The sequence below is a fragment of the Colias croceus genome, chromosome 1 (genome assembly GCF_905220415.1).
Source record: "Colias croceus chromosome 1, ilColCroc2.1".
In the NCBI taxonomy this organism is placed as follows: Eukaryota; Metazoa; Arthropoda; class Insecta; order Lepidoptera; family Pieridae; genus Colias; species Colias croceus.
Genome location: NC_059537.1, coordinates 8142403 through 8159532, shown reverse-complemented (window position 1 = coordinate 8159532; position 17130 = coordinate 8142403). Strand labels below are relative to the sequence as shown.

At 31.7% G+C, this 17130-nt stretch overlaps 1 protein-coding gene across 9 annotated transcripts in view; it reads left to right on the top strand.

Annotated features, from left to right (window-relative positions):
* Positions 1–17130, top strand: part of LOC123694471 (alpha-catulin) — a 49450-nt gene that overhangs the window by 27071 nt on the left and 5249 nt on the right. For 6 of the 9 annotated variants that reach the window (XM_045640145.1, XM_045640012.1, XM_045639957.1 and 3 more), the window contains exons 3-6: positions 11423–11565; positions 12639–12848; positions 15162–15299; positions 15532–15558. In XM_045640145.1, coding sequence (XP_045496101.1) covers positions 11423–11565; positions 12639–12848; positions 15162–15299; positions 15532–15558 — 518 coding nt within the window. The remainder of the gene's footprint in view (positions 1–11422; positions 11566–12638; positions 12849–15161; positions 15300–15531; positions 15559–17130) is intronic. The other 3 variants (XM_045640516.1, XM_045640063.1, XM_045640360.1) reach the window with 2 other exon arrangements.

Here is a 17130-nt window from a genome sequence, read left to right as displayed (position 1 = left end):
AACATCATTTAAACATTATCTCAAAACTTAATTTAAATTCATTATAGTTAAATGTTTCAGTAGGTAAGTAAATATAAAAGAATAATTTATTGTCTCAGTTCTCTTTCCATTTAACAAATTACCACTTCGCTGTACATTTATTAAATTACTTTAATAAAAAGAAACATTAAATATCTGTCGAATCGGCAATGAGAATACAATATCAAATTAAAGTGGAAATATACGGGTAGAGACTAGAGATAAAAGGCGGTGGAGCGCGGCTCACGGGGCTAAACTTTGAAACCTCAGGCAGAGCGTGGTAATTATTCCGTCTCTGCTACTTCCATTCACCGACAATGGTCGCATTGTTACATTTATTTCACCAAGATGGAGTTTATTTGCCAAAAACTATTATTTCGCTTTGTGCAGTAACTTACATTTACATATTTTATGATAATGTACTGTAGTCATAGAATAATAAACAAAGCTCTCTCTAATTTTCTTTATGTTATTCGTTCGTATAGTTCTATAATGATGTCTTATGATGATGAAGTTATACTTTTAATATTTATTATGAAGAATAACATTATAAGCAATTCCAATTTAACATTCGAGATAGACCGAGATCGAGAATTATAAGCATACCATAAATAATTAATTTAATTTGTGCGTGTGTTTAATTTAACACTATACCATCTTAAAATAGCAATTTGTATGTTGGTAAAGAAGAAGTAAAGTAAATTAATTAGTATGCAGATTAGGTAACAAGGGCCACCGGGATTAGCTACGTAAATATAATTAAACTAATCCGTCCCGCCGCTCCAAAAGCACGATAATTCGCCCACTACTATGGAAATCAGTTCAGAATATTCAGACTTGAAACAGTTACAATTCAATGAAAATTCAAAAGCCAAAAAGCCCAAATTTTATAAATTCATTATCAGTACCGCGAATTAACATAAAACCTTTTAAACGATCCAATCTAACGTAAAACAGAGATAGGTATTTTCTAATCTGTGAAAATTTTTTCACAAATTATGGATAATATTATACTCTGTTAAGCTTTGTATATCTTAATACTTAAAATGACAAATAATGTAAAAGAGTGTTAAAATAGTTAATCAGTGACTTCTCTTACCAGCAAGTCGTGAAACTGGCCCTAATGTTTCTGCCCATATGATTAGAATTATCAGCAAAATATAATATGTATTAGGCGTTTTAGGTTTTTACATGGATAATGAGAAAAAAAAGAAAAGATTGTTACAATCTTTTCTTTTTTCATATAGGTACGTTATAACGTTACGTACCTATACCGTGTTCGCCATCTTTTAATTAATATCGGATAAACCCATATTAATATTTCCATCACATAATACATAAATTTAAAAATGTAAATTAACTCGAATTATGTACTCTATTTTTAATCTACAGCTTACTTGCATCAAAGATAATATAATATGTACTATCTTACATGTAAAAAGTAAACTTCTATTTATAACGAAAAGGATTTATTCAAATTTGTTTGTTGTTCGCTCAGAGAAAGATACGATACGTACCAATGCATAAGAGCTTTAAACAGACGTATACACTATACAGTACGACGTCTTCAATAGCACAATGTATCTGCTTACTGTATTTGTTAAATCTGGCTTGTTCAATCTCAGTGGTGTCCACGATTTATTTCGATCGCATCCGAAATGAGAAACTGGGACAACGCTTCAAAGGGATTCAATTTCCAAAGGAATATATTAAGACTGGAAAAATCGTATGTGACCTGTTTAGTGCTCTTAGACTTAGGATAACACGTTTCTATACTGTATACAGTATGTTTCTGTAGAATTGTTTTAATTGACTAATTAAAGAGTATGTAAGCTATTCTGCCTTCGCGATACTTAAAGTATATCACTGACATCTTCAGTTCAGTCGTGGCATTGCGTGAAATATTGATATTATTTATTATGACCCAAATATAGTGCCAAGTTTTATATCCACAAAGTTTTTTGGACAAAAGTTTAGTTACAGTAACTTCGATACTTTATTGTGACCTATTTTCAGAAAAAATTGTATAGCTATAAGATTTAATGACTAATGTTATTCAGATAATGTTTTGCTCTAGTTCGATTTGCCACAGATACTAACAAAACACATACACTTACGTCTAAATAGTAAATAAACTGATTTTCTTTTCTCTCAGAGTTCGATGTTATATTTACATGGTATTGGAGCTCTTTTGAATGCTTAAAACAACGAAACAAATGTACCTTCCTTTTTAAAACCTTCATTGGAAAGATCATACAAATAAATAAACGTAATGTCAAAATATCTACTTACCTTATATTGCTCAAACATTGTGAGTTAGACATGACCCACTTTAAAGCTTGTCTTGAGTGTCCTTTCAGTGTCAACCAGAACTTGTAAGTGTACCTCCAAGTAGACATCTTCCTTTTACTTTTTCTTTGTTTACACATAAGAAATTGCCTACTTATATTTTCGAGAAAGTTGCTCTTTAACAACAAAAAATAACTTTATTGTAGTATGTAGAGACATTTTTAGGAGAAATAGTTTACATACTCTACATTCATAGAATATTTTCCAACTGTCCCTGAAGTTGTTCGACTGAGACTTTTCCGACTTAACAGGGGCTTTCCTATGGATGGATAGGATTGTTTTCATGTCTTTGATTTTCAATACTTTAAGAAAATAGAAATACGTAGGAGTAAAAATTTTATCCAATTAAATAAGGTCACTGCTCAGTTATTCGACAATGACCGTAAAAGGGTTCGAATAAATATTTCCATTTTGTTGCCTTTACTTTATAAAGAAAGGACCGCCCTTTTATTTCGCTTCGAGTAACTCGTCTCAAGTTTTTCTTTAATTTCTGTTTCTAATTTAAAAATCTAAATGCAATATGTATTTATATAAATCATGTGTATATAATTCAAAGTATACAATATTAATACTACCTTATATTTTATTAGTTTCCTTTGTATTTTGTATCAGATAAAATAAACTGTCACGAAAATGCTAAACGCCTTTCGAATTCGCAGTTCTAGTAGCTTCCAATACATTTGCTTCGAATGTATTTATGGAGATTGATATTTGGTAAAACCGATATGGTTTTACCGCAGTCTGCGTCAATACTGCAGCGTTTTGCAGATAAGGTTCAGTGGGATGTGAACGCATATACCGTGCTAACTTTGTATGCAGGGCAAATTTAACGTCGCTTGAGAGAATACAAAAATATTCAGAGAATTCTAACGCAAGTATGTATGTAAAGGTAGAAGCCCACTTATTTTCATTAGTGACGAGTGCTGGTTGTGTGTTGTTACATTTTTTTAGACGCGGCAACAGCTTTTATTTCGAGTGATATAAAGGAGTGTGCGATGCATGCAATATTTTAGCCCATCTGCAATACGACATGCTTTTTTATTAACATTATAAATATATTCACTTAATATCAATATGTACATAAGAAATTACTTATTTCAATTGCCAACTTGTATTGTCTCCTCAAAAAAATCTTCTAGCATTATTCGTGATCATATAAAAGAGTGTTACCATATGAAATATTTTAACGCTTCATAAGTTATTCCAAGAAGATATATATCGTACGTAACCTACTTTTACACCTGATTCCCGCGTGAAATCAAAAATACTGCTCGGAAACGAAATATCAAATATTCCCTACCATAAAACTCGGAAGAATGTTATTAAAAATAGGTAGGTAGCTAGTGAAACGTCACGAAATATCTGTATTTTAATGTTGCTCTACATTCTACATAATATTCAGATAGACTCGATGTCTTTTTATATTATTTTTAGTGTATCGCGTAACTTCGTAAGTCATATGACAAGTACATAGAAGTAGATTAAGTTTAGCATATTTTTATTCAGAATATATTTTTAGCAGTTCCACTCTAAAGGTGAAAAACATAATCATAAATCTTTGAAATTAATAGCTCAAATCTAGTCTATTACAATCGGGGCTGTGAGTTCAGTTTTTAGATGAGATTTATTGTTCAGACTTATATCTTATTTTACTCGACAACGTCAGAATTCCATACTACCTATATAATATTATAAATGCGAAAGTAACTCTGTCTGTCTGTCTGTTACTCAATCACGCCTAAACTAGTGAACCAATTTTCGTGAAATTTGGTATGGCGATATTTTGTATTTTGATACTCGAGAAAGGACATAGGCTACTTTTTATCCCGAAAATCCCACGGGAACGGGAACTATGCGGACTTTTTTTAACTGCACGGGCGAAGCCGCGGGCAGAAACCTAGTATGCTTATATATTTCGAATGCTTAGTTATTGTGTAAAATGTACATGTCATATTATGTATGATTCCTTGGAACGCTCGTCTTCATTTTGAAAGTGAACACGAGCGTCAGTAAACATTATATATACTTCAATTTCATTCTGGATGAAATTCTGCGATGAATTCATTGTTTAAAGCACAGAAAATTGCTAAAAAGTGACTGTCATGAAGGAGTTTAATGTATGAATTTATCATATCATACAATCAAATATTAATATAAATAATTTATATGACAAATTTGTAATGATTAAGTGGTGTGGAATATTCCGATTTTGAAACTCTTATTGAGTATGTGATATTTAAATACAATATCCATAAATCATATAAATCGCATCATCAGTATTCAGTAGCGAGCTTTACTGAAAACGTGGAAATTAAATAAAACGCCAATAAAACATTTCATAAGTATGGTTTTATTTGTGCATTGAAACTTACTAAGAGTTACTCGATGCGGAAATGTAAATTAAACTATATAATATGCGAATAACATCAAACCGAATTACAATATCATACTCGACTGATAACAATTAACAGTTGAAACCAATATGGTTTTAAAACAGGTTGATTCTAAAGTATTTATTTTAATTGTAATCTCGGTAACAGCTGTGCACTGAAACTAAATTTGTGCGTTTATTTAAAGTGCCATAAAACGGCTTTACACCGCACCTGTGGCCTGCAGTGGGTGGCAAGGGGACCGACGGGACCAGCTCCCACCCGACCTGCCCCTGTAGTCTGTACAAATTAGTCGGTAATTACCGATAACTTATTTATAGACCCGTCTTCAGCAATGAAAATGATGTCGCTTAATACCTCTCCCCAATTTGATGGAAGCATACAATGGATACATATTTGTTTATAATTTTTATTCTTCACAAAACTTTCCTTTATGCGTCAAAATATTTATATAATAATAGCCTTGTAGCAATGCATTTTTATCTAAATTAATAACATCATTATTTCAATTCCGTAGATATATGAAAAATAAATAAAATATAGATTTCATGGATTTGGAAAATCATTTCTTTGCAACACATTCGAATATTGTCAAAACAAATTATTCTTTGACATTGTCAATCGTTATGATACTGACGTTTGATCTCGACAAGATCTCGAAGGCCCTTCTCCCATTACGCTACCGGTATCCTACACGTCCGCGACTAGTATAGGTGGTCGTTTTTGCGTCGCGTTTCGCGCGTATCTCTTCGGAAGAAAGATAAATAATTCTTATCATCATGTTGTAGTTCTCGTGCGGCTATAAAAACTCTACAATTTACTTATGTTTCTTTCAATATATGGATGAATCCAGTACATCCTACTTTTACGTCGTCACTGGAATCGCTCGACATAGCGTCCGTCTACAAAAACGAGGCACAATAATGATGAATTTAGTCATTTTTCAGTCGCTTAATATGCGAGCATCGGGCAGCGAGCAAATATCTAACTAGTATTCTACTCGAGTATCGTATTCTAGAAGTATCGAAATGGGAGAAGGGCCTTACGGTTTGTGTGGATTTGTAGATAGGTACGGTTGATAATATCGGAAACATTTTATATTATTATAATTTTATATTAAATAGAAGATATTTCACACTTCCGATGCTATATTATGATTTAACGCAATATTTTTTTCTCTTATTTCATGTTATTGCAATTAAAATAAAATAAACAAATAATGTTTTATTTTTAAGATGGTTTCAAAATCTTATTGAAAATGTTAAGAAGCCTCTTATATTATCTATACATATAATAAATCTGTAGAAGGGTCAATTCTGCACATTGAAAATATTAAAAAAATAAATAGCAGGGGGTGTTACTGGATCGATACCAAACCCAAATATGTGATTAAAAAAATTTTTGTCTGTCTGTCTGTCTGTCTGTATGTGAAGGCATCACGTGAAAACTAGCGGTTCGATTTCGATGAAACTTAGTTTAATTATACCTTATTATCCTGGGCGTAAAATAGGATACTTTTTATCCTGGAAAAATACGTAGAAAAAAATTAATCTTAATTTTTCAGTTTTATCCATAGACGTTGTTCCGTAGAACCGCGAACACACGTTGCGTATTATTATAGGCCTAGCCGTATTTGGGAATTGGGTCCAATTGATATTTATAAGATTTTATTGTCAGAGGTACCTACTCAAAATGGAGAAATAAACCATCCACGCGAAGACCGACATCCGCGCGAACGGAGTCGCGGGCGGAAGCTAGTATTAAATAAATATTAAAATAGTGTACTGCCGTCTGCATTTATTCAGCCTAAATTATTGCATTCATATTCGATTAATTTCTTTTTGAACTTCTAGGATAATAAAATTATACAGATGAATACAAATAAAATAAAACGATCCAATTACGAAATAAATTTATTAGAAAATTTTAATTTAACAGTTTATAATAGCGTAGTTGAAAATTTGGCTCAAAACCATCATCCCTCACCAACATAATAATTCTAGTAACTTGTTCATCTGTAAAATATAAAATTTATAGATAAATATTTATATTTAACACATAAATAATATTAACCGTGAACCGCTAAATCAATTGCATTGCATCTTTTGCTTATTAACTGTAATAAAATATACAATGATGCACATAATATAATATAATAATACAAGCTAAAAATACAAGTGATACAAATTATCCGTTCCGTCCTTAGTTTTAGTTCCGTCAGTTTCTATGATGTCTTAAAGATTTCTCAAAAGGCTTCGAATTGAGCAGAATTATCTTGTAGAGCTTTTGGAGTCTTTTGATTAGAATTTTATTGCACTTCACAAATAACAAAATATTACTAAACTAAAACTAATAGCTTTAACTATATAAAAACATAACGCAGATTGATATTTTCTTAGGATATTTGTTATCCAATAGATTTATAGGACTTTTAAGAACATAATTAAAAATTATCCTCTTGAAAACACACAATTTATATTTATTTTGATAGAAATATTATTTTCATGATTGATGATTGATGTCAAATGTCAAAAAAGTAAATAAAGAGGTTGCCATACATGGAATTTTGGATTCCATGAATATGTAATTAATAGAACATTAATTAAACGATTGATATAAAAAATATCGAATTTGATTAAAATTAAATAAACTGCCATGTTTTTGTGTGCATAAAATTTGCTTTTTTTATATGCAATTGCAATTGTAATAATGCGAAAATTAATATAACTAATTTTAATTTACTATCTATTCCCTAAAACTAAGCTAAATTTCTTGGAAAAAGAACACTAAATTTTTTAGGTCTATACTATAGTTACTGATTGGTTACTGATAATCGTTAGTTACCGACCGATTTCGGTCGATATCGATGTCGATTAGTGTCGAGACTACGCCTACTGGCCAATACTAAAGTAAATACAGATTTCTTCCCTTTTTACATTAAATGTGGATCACGCCTTGCGACCTTTTCACGTTATATTAACATTAGTGAATGAAATGTATGAAGAGGTCTAAGAGCAAGAACTTCTCGAGTACCTTTGAATGAAAATATACGAGAATTAATTAAAAACGTCTCAACGTTTACTGACGTTCTTGACATACTCAAAAATGTTAGGTCAAAGTTATATTCGAGGGTGGAAGCTTTAGCAAAATATAGACCGTCCATAAAATAAAATTTCTCATACGCATGGCTCATTGACTTTCTTACTGCCATTTTATCTTTGACAAAGGGTTCGTTTTATGCCTTTGTACGCCCCTACATGATATTGTTTAAAGTTATCGGTAATTGAATATCGAAAAGATGTAATATTTAACGAGTTTTAGTAGCCATAATAAGAGTTTTCTTCGTAGCCGTCACATAATCGTCATCATAAAATTTCAAGGAATATAAATAACATGAGTGATTTTTCATCTCTGTTGAAAAATGTTGTAAAAATTTGAATATTGTGATGTTATCCAAACGTCAAAAATGATATATGAACTTACTCTCTCACAGCTCGTATAAAGTATTTTAGGATTTGGTAGTCGAATGTGATTTTTCGATATTTTGTTTGACCAATCCACATTCAAAGCTATATAGAATAAGAACATAATAATATCTTCGGCTGCATAAATAATATTTATATGTACCTATAAAAACTGTGACAAGTCTGTAAAATAAACGAAGAAAAATAAGACCAGTGCAGGAGACCGACTCTCCATTGGCCTATTTATTTCTTCAGACTATCTTAAGTGTACTTCAATATTTTATAAATTACAGCGATTTAGCTCGCACCAGGTGCTTCTGATATAACTTATATTTTTAAGGTGTTTTCAGTTAACGACTACCTACTAGTAAATAAAATGGAAGTGTTTGTGATTGTAAAATTAATTCACTTTTAATTAAAACGTGTAAGTATACTTTACAAGAGTTTCTATAATACATGACTATTACTAATTAGTATTTATTATAAAACACACTTCTACTAATTCGATCTTGACGAGACTTTCACCGGGCACTTTTTGGAGAAAAAGTATACGATTTGCCAACTGCCAAATAATATACACCGGAAAGCGGATGAAGTCGCGTGCGTTATCTAGTTACAAACATAAGTAAGATAGTAGCACTTTACTGAGAGAACACGATTATCTGCGACTACAGAGAGCTTATAACTTCAGCTTTCGCAAAGTTATATAAATTACCGCTGCAAAATTTTAGGCTTAACTAGGTGTAGTTATTCGAGGCGGTATCATACGAAACACCACTGCGGGGAGTTGTAACTTAATTAGATATTTAAATAAATTTAAGCGTCCTTTTCATCTATCTACTCGTAGACTGTAAAGATAAAATACTTCTGAAGATTCTTCATTTAGTAGCTAATCATTTGCTTCGAGATTTTGTTAATAGCTCATTTTAAGAAGTATCGCGTCTTCAAATAGATCCTGCTCAACGACCGTTTTAGATAAACTCATTTTGATACCGTTCGTTCACCTTTCGTTGTTTAGAGGATTTTACGATTTATTTGGTCAAGGTTGGCACGGGTGAAAGAGATAACTTTCGTTTATATCAGACCTTCTGCTATTTTTAAAAGTTGTAGATAAAATACGAAATATTCAAGTTTCATATTCTGATTCGGGCTATTAATCCTATTTAAGCGTTACTGCCGCTCCAACGAGCCGTAAGCGATATCAAAAGCTATGCAAATGATTTTCAACCCGTTAATTTTTAACCTACATTTCTTAAGTTCTATTTTAATATGATTTTTTTAGAATTAATTTCTTTTTCACAAAACGTAACGCAACTAGTATTTGGTGTGAAGTCCCGTGTCCGCTCGTGAAGTATGGAGTGTGCATTACGCACCTTTTTGATCGATTTTCACTACGGACAAGTTATGAGCCTTCATTTTGTTTTTTTGTAAGTTCCCACTGAAATGCCAAGAAACCGCTGCTCTACGACTTCATGTCATCCACCCTAGTACGACTGTACGAGACTTTTTCATAAACATAATTTTGCTTTTAACCGGAACTAAAAGTCATGGTTTATTCAAGTAGTAGTTGTTTGTTAAAGTTAGCTCCAACTTTGGAAGTAAACCTAAATTTAAACCTATTTTCTCAAGCAGACTATTTATACCAAGAAAGTACCTACTAATTTCATCCTAAGGAACTATCCTAGTGAACTGCACTAATACCTGCAAATTTGCTTATCCCAAAAATATATTTAAACATAAACTTTATTGTCAACTCTGAGTTTTAATTACTTAGGTTCAACCCTACTGCCCTGTTATTTATAGACTACTAAAGCCCTTTTGTTACCCTCCTCGTTGTACTGGGACATATCTTATTTTAGAACGTATAAAATATCTGATCCCTGCAACTGACGGAACCCATTTCCCAATTATTATATTTTGCGAAAAGGGTTGAATTAAAATAAAAGTTATCTCTATTAGTAGTACCTCCCCTAAAAGGCTATTAATAACAACTTTCCTTTAAATGTTTTAGACCAAAAAAAAACCTTTTTTACTGTACAGATGAAAAGTAGTAGTATATTTAATTACTCTAAGTTACTTTAATTATTGATCACAAGAATGTAATAACGCGAGTGAATGGTACAGTCTTCTTTGTTGCCAAGATGTTGCAATAAATTACAGCTCTCTTATTACATTAATTAAAGTTGCGAGCTATTTTTGACAGTGTTTACCTACTTTATGACATTTTTTACAGTGTAATTTATCGAAACTTGTACAAATTAAACTGTGGCTGTATCATTGAATTGATTTTTATCATAGCGTGGTCTAAGGCAATTGTAACTCATTAGCTTAATGGAAACAAATGTAATGCTATTGGTTATTGAAAGTTTTTGTAGAGATATGAAATATTTCATATTGGTATGGTATAATAAAACACTCGTTATGCAAAATTTATGCTGACATACCTGTATAGCATCAATAGTGTAAAGTTATGTGAATTCAGAGCTGCTTATACATAAAGTTTACTCAATAATTAATTACCTGCTATTCGAATTTGTCAAATGAATAAAAAAGCGCCAGAAATATATGTATAAAATTATCACTGATTGTTGCTTATTGTTTACCATAATAAATCCTTGTCTCTGGGGCAGATAAATTATTATTAAAAGCTCTGATATACTAATCGATCTGCTTTCCATGAATATAAACAACTAGGTCATAGCTTCTATAAGCTACCAGACTGACTTTTGATATTTGTGATGAACTCACAATGACACGTGGTTCATCCACTACACCAAAAGACGGTCGTATTGTCTTTATTTATAGCTGCCTTACGAAAACTTCGCGATTTTTTGCGATAGGTAACTATTTTTCCCTCTTCAACTAAAATTTTGGCGACAAAAGAGAGCTTTAAAATTCCTTTTTTTTTACAATCAAAATTAGCTTTGTATAAAAAACTTTACCTACAAAGAGAAAAACTGATAGAGTCACTATATATTTTTATTTATCAGGCTCTCTAACAAATAGTTACCCTTTAAGCACCACACCGATTAATTAATTATTATGAGTAAATATTTTTCTATCCAACGTCCAAAAAGGATGTGGCTCTATATTTCACTGTATGAATATCTATATTTTTGTTTATATTATATGGTGGTGTTAACTAAGCATTATTTCTTTCTATTGTATTAAGTTCTTATTTAATTTATATTTTGTAACCAGGTCGTGCCATCGAACGCGTATGCACAGGGTCAGACGGCACGGGCATGGTGACGGCGGCGCGCGGCCTCCTCGCCGCGGTCACGAGGGTCCTGCTGCTGGCTGATATGGTGGTTGTGCGGCAATTGCTATTAGCTAAGGATAAGGTTAGGTTAGGTGTACTTACATCGCTACGACAATTTCATTGCCTAGCTCCTTTTGAAATAGGACGGCATATGAACGTTGATCACATAACGTAAGAACATTTATACAATAAGAGTATGTTCCATATTAAATCAAATGTTAATCTTCTCTGGTTCGTTTGGATTACTTCCCGTAGCATTCATGCTCAACTTTACTTTTTTATTCCAGGCATTGCAATACTTTTGCATAATATGCGATCTGTTCATAGAATATTATGATTATTTTTATTTAAATGTATACTTAAGTTTATTTTTATTTAAATGTTAGTATAAGTTAGCCAGCAAAATATTCAAAAGTACAATTCAACGCTTAGTCATTATACTCATTATAGAATTAGTAAAATAGAATTACGCGAGGAAAGTTGTATAAAGTCTTATCGTGTGTAATCTACAAGTTTTTCTCCAATAAAGCAGTAGAGCTCCGAATTGACGATTATTTGTCACGACTAAACGCTACATCGAGTCACGAGAACGTCGAATATGTTAACTGATTTATTTTCATGTTTCCTTACATGTATGAAATACATTTAAGCATATTCCACGTTTTATGTACAAGAAAGCAGTAAAGAATTAACCTTTAGCAAACGCTGAAAGGTGAGAAAAAAGTTCGTCGCTTTTTTGTTATTTTGAAACAATGGATACCCTTCTTAAGGTTTTATTTTATAAAAAATTCATTTTGTTCCCATTATAGGTGTCGTAACTTTGAAAATATTATTTTTAATAATCTCACTTAAATTATTTAACAAACTAAGCAAAGTCATGGCAAATAGATCTATAATTTTTCAAGCATAATCTTATCATCAATGAAGTCCCTTTGCTTTAAAATGATATTTTTACAATTCCAAAATATACATATATTTTTTAAGTTACATACCTATCTCTGTTACCTAATATTACCAAGTAAAGTATGCTAAACTAACACGGTTGAAAATTTCTGTCATAATTACGCTAGCAGGAAACTGCTGCATACATAAAGTGTCCAAACTCCAAAGTTAGTTTATACCTAACTTGACTGTGAATTCTGTACATATGGGCAGGTGGCACGTTCATTGGATCGTCTGGAGTCGGTGTCCAACTTTGCAGAATTCGTGCGAGCTTTCACGGAGTTCGGCGGGAGTATGGTGGAGCTGGCGAGGCTCACGGCGGAGCGGAGAGCTGACCTCAGGGACGAGAGACGAAGAGCACAAGTGGCGGCAGCAAGGAATGTTCTAGAACGATCTACGCTAATGCTTCTTACGTCATCAAAGGTATGTGTTCAATATAATTTAAACTGTGTTATTGACTATCAAATTATCGGAAACATTCTAGGATAGGTATTTTTCTATTCCTCATAAAAGTGTAAATGAAACTCCATTTCTTTGAATTTTTTATTTGTAAAGAATCATTCCTAATAATATAAGAAACATCAAAGTTGAATGGGAGCTTGAAATTTAATTTCTCTAATTAATCATACAACACGTGGAAAAGTTATACCAAACATAATTTTCCATTTCCATATTAACATGTTTAAATTTTCATCGACTCACTTAAATCTAACCTCAAATTGATTTATTTCAAATTACGCAACGTTTAACTTTTGAAGTCCTCACAACCATTTCAAATAAATCAACAGAGCGTCTTCAATGAGGGCCTGTGGAAATTTCATTTAATATTAATCGTAGGAAACAGTTATTAAAGGGTTCGGGTTGCCATAAATTTCCCATTGGAATGTCGAATGCGCATCTCTCGCAAATTAGAACCGTTCAGAGGCCTTCGTCATCAATTATGTGGGATCAACCCAATTCGGACTCGGGCGCTTTGTTGGTGACAACAATGTTTCTACTGTCTATGATTATTTCCTGGACATTCAACTCGTATTAATCAAACTATAAGTTATTGTTGTTTACCATTTTGATTATCTGTTAGTGCTAGTGTCTACCTTCTATTTTTGGACTGATTTTTTTTTTTTTCATTTTTATTCATTTCTGTGTATCATATATTCTAATTATAATCTTCAATAATTGTATGTCTACTAGCTTATATGTATAACAAATCTCGTTACATGGTTTAAAATTTTACATTCAAACTAAATAAAGGTAACATTACGTTATATTCCAGTGACAAAGAGCTTTTAACGCCTAGCTTTCAATCCAATTTCAAGGTTTATTCAAGAGTCTGTTTCACAAAGTGCCAAGTAACTAATTACATTTTTGCTAAATAATACTCTTGGACAATTAAAATTGTGCTTCAGAGTCGTCATTTAATTATTATGCTTTAAAATGGAAGCTTATAAACAGGTTGCGACATTATTAAGATTTGGAATGGGCTAAAATTTAACGGAATGGAAATCGATACAATTTTTGTATGATACTACCTATAATACCTATAAGATTTTAAAAGATTTAGAGATATATTTTAGAGAACAAAGGAAGGCTTAGGCTACTCGAGATTACGGAGGGCGCGTTAACAGCTGCCCGCCCTTACAGGCCTTAATTTGTCAGAGCTTTTACCCAAGCACTCATACAAATACCTTATTTCTTACAAATACTTACGTTTCTTTCAATCCAATGAAAATAAAGTCTTAGCTGAATTACTACATACATTCGTTCGCCTTTACACATGGTATAAATTCCAATATATCAATTTATTATGTGAATGACTGACTGTATATATGCACAAGTATCACGTAGGTTTATTATACTTCTCATTACATGATTAATAAATTAATAAAAAAAATAATACTACGATTTATATCCGATCAAGATTTAGACTAAGCTAAGAATGTAGCATCATGATTAAAACAGTTCTAGTAAAAAAGTCATCCCAATTATAATATAGTTAGTACTATTAACTACTTAGTACATAGTAATTTATACAAAAAACATACACAAGCGGAAATGGGTGATTAGTCAGGTTGAATAATGTAACTTGTAAATTATACGGGGGAAAAACCCCAGTGGACATTGATCCAAGTTATGTAACCCAATTCTCTTTGTCCACCGCAATCCTGTGAAGGAATGTTACACACGTTAACTACAATTGCATATAATTAACAGCCAGATACGATATACATAGTTTGAATTCCTTTGTTGGGGAAACAAAGTTTGTCAGACATAATTGTATTACTCATATAATTTTTCGTGTGAATTCATTCTGGAAGATTCAAAGGGTGAGATTATTTCTTCGTTTGTACACCACGTTATGTTTACGTGGAATTGGCAGAAGGCATATTGTGTTTAATATTCATATAGGGACAAATAAGTATCATAATGATAAAAATTTTCGGTATCTGTCATCACTTTTAAAGTGAAACTTTTATTACATCGTCTCAAACTTTTTGGTCTGTGTAGCGCATGTCGCGTGACGCACGATACGTACGATAATTATCGTACAAATACGATAATTTTTAGTTAAATGTCTATAGTTTGAAAAAAAGTTTCACTTTTACCGTGGTTTCATAAAACCACACAACATTTTTTTTTCCATAACTGGTCTACCAACAATATTTCGTCTAATTACAGATAATAATACAATACTATGTCTACATACTTAACACATTTTTATTATTTTATTTGTTGTAGACGTGTTTAAGGCATCCAGGGAGCGCCTCTGCGAGGGAAAACCGTGACACTGTATTTTGTCAAATGAGGCGGGCTATGGACCTGATACATTACGTAGTTCGAGACGGTCTGCCTGGTCACGAGGAGCAATCACAAGAGGTCTGATTAAACATTTATACTGTTTCACTTTTACATATTAATAACAACAATTTTGGAAAAAAGTTACGCGTGAGTTATCTTGAGTTATATCTACCTACTCTAATGGATGGATATGGAAAATGTTTTGCACAATAAATTCGTAGCATGATAAATATATACCTAAATAAGAACTTTTTACGTATAACGACGAACGATAAAATAATATTACTTATCTCACAATTTATTTATTAAGGTAACCTACTCTCGTGATAAAGAGCAGGTGAGCCTTCTTATACTAAATTTGAATAAGCTTTTTTAAAACTTTGTCAAATCGTTATAATGTCGCGTTATTGTTGTATTGTTGTCTCGTTATTTTTTATTACTGCACTTTATTTTTGCATCTTATACACATTTTTAATTTATTGCAGAGCTTTTTAATGCAATGACTTCCTTACTAGGTATATACATTTTAATTCTGAATAATCGATAAATGAGTAAAATATACATGGGTTAAAGTTTTATTGTGAAAATAAATTTAGGTCGAAAACCAAATACTATCACGATAGCCGCCTAGAGAACGTAAAAGCGTAGGACCTTCATAAACACATCAACAGTCGTGAATATGGCGCTTACGTGCACACAAATTGATTTAAACACTGGCTTCGCTCCAATAACTATAAAAAATACTTTTGCGACGTATTTCCCGTATAACATTTTGTCGTAAACGTAACACCTTTATTGACTTCATATAGTTACGCTCTAATCACCGAGTACGACGTTTTGTATTAAATCTCCACTTGATGAATAGGACTGAGGCTTATAAAAGCTCCCACGATACAACAGGTTGAGTTTAATGTAATGCGCTACAATAACACGCTTTATTTTTCACATTCAAGTGAACGTTTGTTTTGCATGACAAAATTTTAATGACACCTATTAGTGTAGTATGACTTCTCGTAACAAATAGAATTAGGTAACGGTTTTCGATTATTATCTTTGACCTCGAAGTAGTACATATTAGGTATTATGAATCGTATTCTTGCAAATTGTAGAGTCAAAATCTTCCCTATATACTACGTTGCATGGTTTATTTACCGATAATTTAAATGTCCGTGTATTTAGGTATAATTCTTTATGCCTTTCAATACTGAATATCCAATAACTTGCACACTAGATTTTTTGTATCAGTGCACTTATCTTTATTTTCGTTCAAATATATTTACATAACAAGTGTTAAGAGATGTTCATTTACTTAATTTAATTCAATTCGTATAGTGATTTTTACATGAACATTAATTATTTTCTATTTTCACTTATTTTTAAAAGAGCTGATTTGATATAGAATATATAATATATTGATAGACATATAGATAGATATGGCCTGGAAGAGATCGCTATCTAGCGATAAGGCCACCGTTTGTACACATTATTTTAATCTTATCTGTACTTTATGTGTCTCTATTTCTTTTGTGTGTGCAATAAATAATTAAATAAATAAATAAATGAATAAATAGAGAGGTTTTCATGATAGATGTTAAATAGTGATGCCTTTAAGTTTTAATATACTATTTTCAGCTATAAATCTTTATTTAGAAAGGGTGGAATAACTCTTTAACGTATCCCGAATAGGAAATCAGTTGGACGATGTATATTTCGGTAAGCTTGACTCTGCCATTTGCATAGTCCACAATCCACATCCTAGTTTTATTTATAGCTAATAATACTTTTATCATAGGTATGATATTAGTAAAACTTAGTTACCTACATAACAAAATCGGTTTAACGAATTTATCTAGTTTAATGAATGGATAGTGACTTGTTTTCTGCAGTTTGTAAAATGTATAAGTATGTA